Raw genomic sequence first — 7279 nt, 5'->3', positions numbered from 1 at the left:
ACAAGTACATTATTCACAAAAAATAGTCATTTAGATATTTTGGATATGTACATTTGAGATTTAAGTGGTGGGACAGGAAATGTACCAAAATCCTGGAATGTCCTAGATTGGCTAGTGGGATGATTTTGCAGTGAAGTTATAGTGTCCATTTTTAACTTTCAATCAACTCATTTATGACCATCATAGAAGAACTCTGGCTCCACCTATGGATATTTGACAAAATAGCAATGACAAAATTGCGCTTGCGCATTGTTATTTGTTTCCGTTTTGCTAACCCGGAACTGTCTGGTTGGCATAGGCAACGTCGCTACGGCCAAAGAAGGCCTACATTTTTACCATTTTAAGAGAAGAAATATACCAATAAAGAGGTATGAGTTTTTTTCAGCTTAGCACATTTACAGTGATCTAAGATTTGTGTTGATTTGGTGTTTTACTTTTGCATTAAACTATCTCCACAGGATGTAGGACAATCTGTTCCTTGCAACCCAACATATTCAACGTTATCTTAGCTATTGTATCCTATGTTAGCTATCTTAGCTTGCTTGCTAGCTGATATGGTACACAATAACGCTAGCTAGACTTCTGGCCACGGTGCTGCAACAGCGATGGTATTTATCAACTAGCTGTCATGCTATCTACAAGCTATCAACAAGATAACCACCGTAGTATCATTACACACTGTTTACATATATTGCACGAGCTTCAGGCTACGTGGCTGTTTGGGGTTTGGCCATTAGTCAGAAATTTGCATTTCAGTCACCAGCTTACGACAAGAAATTGCACGAGGGTGATGCTCATTGCTGCTTTGAATGGGATGCTTATTAACTTCAGCTTACACTTCTACCTTGTCAGACTAACACGTAACCTACTTGTATCACGATCTTGGAACTTGATCGAGTTTAAAATGTTATGAGTGAAAATGTGTAGCTACGACTCAGCGGGCGAGTTTTCGTCTCATAGCATTAACGCTACTGGACATTGCTATGTGCAGTGGGCTAACGTTAGTTGCACTGTCAGCAACGACGAGATATGTCAGTCCCCCACAGTTATTGGATTATGGGTGTGTTCCTCTGGACAGCAGCACACCGCTGACTGTGCAATATGATTTACTACACTTGTCGATGGCGAGCAACACTGTATAGTCTACTGTACATTAGTTAAATTGTCTCTGAATACAAATCGTTAGGACTGTTAATAGATTGTCTGAACTTTACGACGTTCTTTATATTCGTTTGTAATAAATCTGTCACGTGTGCCTTTCACCAGAAACAAGTGCAGAGCAGGAGCAAGAGTTGGTTCCACCCAGAAAACGTCAGTAGAAGAGTAGAGGGCCAGAGACATCCTGAAAACAGAATGACAAGGTGAGAAAAAACCCTCCTTCCTTCCTGGAAAAAAACACTCATTGTGCACTACATTGCACTCATATGTACAATACAGTTGCATGCAGTCATTTGGTAGACTTCTCGGTGACGTGTATTATCGCCCAGATGTGCTATTTTCATAAGTATGTGAACCCCCAGTGTGTTCAACCTGTGACTGGTGTATTTAGCTTCCTGATCTGTCACTGAAGCCCCGCCCTTTCCATGCTTTTGGATCTTAAACGCCTCACACATAGAAAACAACGATGGCACCACAACACTCTGAAACTCATTCTTTAAATGGCTTGTGCAGTTCAAGAATGGTTCAAAAACTAGTCCTCACAAACACGTTCAACAGAACTTTGCTGAACTTTGACTGCATTGCATGGTGGCGATGATGTTTACATTACCTGCCTAATCAGCAACGAGTTGATGAGAGGGGATGACGCTATAGTTTTAAAATGAAAGTGGCTGTGGTAAACGGTAGTAGCAAAGCCTGCAAACATCAAAAATTGCTGTCGGAAGGATGTGTACATTTATTTACAGCAAAGGTAGGCTCACATACATTATTTCCTGACTGCTGATGCTGTTTATTGACAGTTTGTAAAGTTTAGGCGGAGTAGGGAGTAACGTCAGGAATCCCTGACCAGTGTGATTGGTTAAGCAGGAATCCCTGACCAATGTGATTGGTTAGGAAGGAATCCCTGATCAATGTGATTGGTTAGGCTGGATTAATGGAAAAAACACACTCGGCACCCGCTGAACAAAGTCAACTGGGTGCTGAATCCTTACTGTGGTGTAATGAATGCATACACATAGGACAGCACTCACAGTTCCTTATGAATCCTTGCTGTGGTGTAATGAATGCATACACATAGGACAGCACTCACAGTTCCTTATGAATCCTTACTGTGGTGTAATGAATGCATACACATAGGACAGCACTCACAGTTCCTTATGAATCCTTACTGTGGTGTAATGAATGCATACACATAGGACAGCACTCACAGTTCCTTATGAATCCTTACTGTGGTGTAATGAATGCATACACATAGGACAGCACTCACAGTTCCTTATGAATCCTTACTGTGGTGTAATGAATGCATACACATAGGACAGCACTCACAGTTCCTTATGAATCCTTACTGTGGTGTAATGAATGCATACACATAGGACAGCACTCACAGTTCCTTATGAACACTTTCAATCACTCCACGCTATTCTATTGAAGCTATTCTTCAGCATGATAATGGCAATTTCACCCGTACCTTGGGCTGGACGAATGATTTCAAAGTTAAAGCGATGTCTACGCCCGTCACCATGCCAGTGTTGGAAAGGTCTCGCAATCGTAAGTGTCCAGACTCTTATGTACAAAGTGATTGGTTTGGTTTTCACCAGGCTAGGTGGCGACTACTGTTTAGTCTGAACCCAGCAGCTGAGAGACAGCCAGCCCCTACCAAAGACAATCAACACGGTTGCTCATCTACCTCTTGTATACGTCAATCTTACAATTACAATATTGTTATTAATATATTACCACTGCACTGAACTGCCTTGCACTATATTTATATATATATTTAAATTCCATATTTAAATCTTTCCATATTTAAATCTGAAACTTTTACTGATATTGCACTATTCCTACCCTCTCTTAAAATGGTATTGTATATTGTACCTTGCCTGTGCCTGTTGAGGTGTCCATGACCATGGCGATCCATCTCCAGCCACTTTATACGGTTCCTCTGTGCGGTTCTGGGAGTACTCAGAGCTTCCATCTCCAGCCACTTTATACGGTTCCTTTGTGCGGTTCTGGGAGTACTCAGAGCTTAACGTGTACAGCCCCTTTATACGGTTCCTCTGTGCGGTTCTGGGAGTGCTCAGAGCGTAATGTGTTTTCTGCGTGCGGTATGTTCCGGTGTGTTCCAGCTCATCTACTCCCCGCATGGTGAACACGTACAAGCGGACGTCCAGCCCGCGGTCCCCCACCAACAGCGGCGAGCTCTACACACCGGCGCACGAGGAGAACGTCCGCTTCATCCACGACAGTGAGTGCACCAGGCCACTACACACACACACACACACACACACGCACACACACGCACACGAGGAGAACGTCCGCTTCATCCACGACAGTGAGTGCACCAGGCCACTACACACACGCACGCACGCACACACACGACAGTGAGTGCACCAGGCCACTACACACACACACACACACACACACACACGACAGTGAGTGCACCAGGTCACTACCCACACACACACACACACACACCAGCACACGAGGAGAACGTCCGCTTCATCCACGACAGTGAGTGCACCAGGCCACTACACACACACACACACACCGGCACACGAGGAGAACGTCCGCTTCATCCATGACAGTGAGTGCACCAGGCCACTACTTACACACGCACGCACACACACACACACACACACACACACACACACACATGACAGTGAGTGCACCAGGCGACTACTCTCTCACACACACACACACACACACACACACACGACAGTGAGTGCACCGGGTGCTGCAGCTAAGACCAACACTACTCATGCACCAGGCGCTGCCTTTAAGCCCAGGATTACGCATACTCACACACACACACACACACACACACACACACACACACACACATACACACACACACACACACACACATGACTGAGTGCATCAGCACTGCAGATATGCCCAGTTTTGATTATTATATGATTTCTTATGTGACCCAAGTAAACAGAAATACAGCAGTGTGTGTTGAGTTCTATCTCCCGCACAACGTTCCATCTGTAGTCTCATGCTCTCACTACTGATCAAATGCAGATACTCTGGACCTCCAAACTTGATTTGGGTATGAATAGTTTTGGGTGTAGCCATAGACCGTATAAAATTGGGTGATGTGTGGAGATCTGCAACCCCACAGGTGACGCATGGGCTGGTCTCTGCATTTATCCCAAACTCAGCACACAGTGAACACACAGTGAGGTGAAGCACACACTAATCCCGCCGCAGTGAGCTGCCTGTTGCTACAGTGGCGCTCGGGGAGAAGTGAGGGGTTAGGTGCCTTGCTCAAGGGCACTTCAGCTGTGCCTACTGGTCGGGGTTTGAACCGGCAACCTTCCGGTTACAGGTCCCGAGTGCTAACCAGTAGGCTGCCCGTTAGTAGGCCACACAAGTCAACTTCACTGAGTGGCAACAGGAACATGACTGTATGTTGTACTAAAACTGGTCCACAGATGGCCAGAAACAGTTCTTGTGTCTGTGCCACCACCGTCGTTTTCACCAGAATAGACTCAGAATAGTTGCAGCAATAAGACTTCAAACGCCCTCCATGCAGGAGTTATTGGATGATGGTTTGCCCATATTCCAGTGTGTGTTATTAGATGATAGTTGTTCATATTCCAGTGTGTGTTATTAGATGATAGTTGTTCATATTCCAGTGTGTGTTATTAGATGATAGTTGTTCATCTTCCTGTGTGTTATTAGATGAGAGTTGTTCATATTCCAGTGTGTGTTATGAGAGTTGTTCATATTCCAGTGTGTGTTATTAGATGAGAGTTCTTCATATTCCAGTGTGTGTTATGAGAGTTGTTCATATTCCAGTGTGTGTTATTAGATGAGAGTTGTTCATATTCCAGTGTGTGTTATTGGATGAGAGTTGTTCATATTCCAGTGTGTGTTATTAGATGAGAGTTGTTCATATTCCAGTGTGTGTTATGAGAGTTGTTCATATTCCAGTGTGTGTTATTGCATTATTACATCATGATACACTTTACCAATGCCATCTCCTTATTCTCCTGATATTGTCACCCCGTAGCACTTTGTCCAGACACATGTTCACTATTGTCTCCCCGTAGCACTTTGTCCAGACACATGTTCACTATTGTCTGACCTCTAACCTCTGCTCCTTCTCCTCCCCCTCCTCTTCCTCCTCCTCCTTCTCTTCCTCCTCCCCCAGCCTGGATGTGTGTCCTGAAAGAGATCAAATCGCCGCAGAATGAGCGCAACGAACGCGGGCCGCAGGAGTATGTGGAGAAGAACCCAAACCCCAACCTGAACTGTGAGTGGAACCGCCGGCGCCTACAGAACTGCAGAACCGGCGCCTACAGAACTGCAGAACCGCTCACAACACACTACACTACATACTCAAACACACAGCACTACACCACACACTCAAACACACAGCACTACAATACACAGGTGTCTGACTAGTTGTGTGTGTGTGTGTGTATATATATATATATATATATATATATATATGTATGTATGTATGTATGTATGTATGTATGTATGTATGTATGTATGTATGTATGTATGTATGTATGTATGTATGTATGTATGTATGTATGTATGTGCTCAGTAGTCTGACTAGTTGTGTATATATCTATCTATGTGCTCAGTAGTCTGACTATTGTGTTTGCTTCTGTTCTCCTTCCAGCGTTCACACCAGTTGATCTGAGTGACCTCAAGAAACGCAACACACAGGACGCAAAGAAGTCTTAGTGGTCCTGACGCTGTCCTTCTGCGAAGAGCAGCTTTAAGGCTTTTTTTTTTTCTTCCGCTCTCGCTCTCGCTCTCCTCCTCTTCCTCCTCCTCCCTCCTGGGAAGCTGCATCCTCCTGTAGTCGTCTGTCGGCCAATCAGGTGTCGGCACTGGGCCGAGATTCAGCCAGAACCACCCATCACCCCCCCCCTCTTCCTCTTTGTCATCATCATCATCATCATCATCATTGTCCCCGTCATCTGGCGAAGGTCTGGCTGCTCAGGACGACTACTGTTTTTCAACTACTCTACCCTGCGCCTACAGCCCCTGACACACACACACACACACACACACACACACACACACACACACACACAAAGACACAAATACACACATGCATATAGACACATTTACAAATACATTCAAACATATGAAAAGATTCCCTTAGGTATATATACATTCTCCTATATAACATACAGATGCGTACATATACACACGTACACACACATACATACATACACACACACACACACACCCTTTCCGCTGTTGTGTGTATATGTCCAGACACACGCCTCCCGTGTTGGGTGTGTGTGGAGCGGGAGCGAGAGAGGAATCTGGAACTCTGCCTGCTGGGACTTAACGCTGTTTCCTCCGAGTCTTTTTTTTTCTTCCGGATACTTCCATTCGCCATTCTTCAGGCTTTTTTTTTTGGTTGTTTTTTTTTTGTGCTTTTTTCCCCCTTCTCTGCTTGATTTCTTTCTTTTTTGATATTGGACTGATGCTGAATTGTAGAGAAACAGTGCAGACATTCAGCCGGAAGAAGGTCCTCAAGAGCAGACTTTTGCATCACATGAAAAAAAAGACTGCAGTCTTGAACCACAAACTCTGTTTCATTTTTGATCGACACACGTTACCGTGGGGACTGTGCCGAAGGGCTGACCTATTTCTCTTTATTATTGTTGTATTTCTTTTTCAAGGAAGGTAGTTTGATAGATCAAGGATAAAAAATATATAGGAATTTCAGATAGTTACAGGCAAGTTTGGAAAGCCAAATATTTTTAGTAAAGGTACCTACATTTTTAATTATATTTGAAACCTTTAAAGACTTTCGTTTAAGAAAAAAAAAAGAAAAACACCCTCCCCCTCCCATAACCCAACCCCAACGTTGAAACAGAATTTGAAATAAAGTGACTTTTAAGGTATTAACCTGTCAGCTCCAGTTGCTTTGTTTTGCACTTGTCACATACTCACCTGTGACCTTGGGTAATCTGCATACCTACCTGTGACCTTGAGTAACCTGCATACCTACCTGTGACCTTGGGTAACCTGCATACCCACCTGGTGGCCCTTTAGTGACCTGCATACCCACCTGCGGCCTTGGGTAACCTGCATACCCACCTGGTGGCCCTTAGTAACCTGCATACCTACCTGTGACCTT

The 7279-nt window shown here is 44.3% G+C and overlaps 1 protein-coding gene across 1 annotated transcript; it reads left to right on the top strand.

Moving 5' to 3' along the window:
• The first annotated feature begins 280 nt into the window (after window positions 1–280).
• Window positions 281–7043, top strand: mcrip1 (MAPK regulated corepressor interacting protein 1). The gene is made up of 5 exons (XM_076297720.1): window positions 281–368; window positions 1267–1361; window positions 3285–3403; window positions 5318–5419; window positions 5798–7043. The coding sequence occupies exons 2-5, from the start codon at window positions 1354–1356 to the stop codon at window positions 5860–5862; spliced, it is 294 nt and encodes a 97-aa protein (XP_076153835.1). The 5' UTR covers window positions 281–368; window positions 1267–1353; the 3' UTR covers window positions 5863–7043.
• The last annotated feature ends 236 nt before the right edge of the window (window positions 7044–7279 follow it).

The sequence above is a fragment of the Alosa pseudoharengus genome, unplaced genomic scaffold (genome assembly GCF_046254945.1).
Source record: "Alosa pseudoharengus isolate Yale_2024_CS ecotype anadromous, Long Island Sound unplaced genomic scaffold, YU_APseudo_1.1 YU_APseudo_1.1_scf_21, whole genome shotgun sequence".
Lineage (NCBI taxonomy): Eukaryota > Metazoa > Chordata > Actinopteri > Clupeiformes > Clupeidae > Alosa > Alosa pseudoharengus.
Note: the sequence above shows the minus strand (reverse complement) of the source record. Positions and strands in the feature narration are given on the sequence as shown.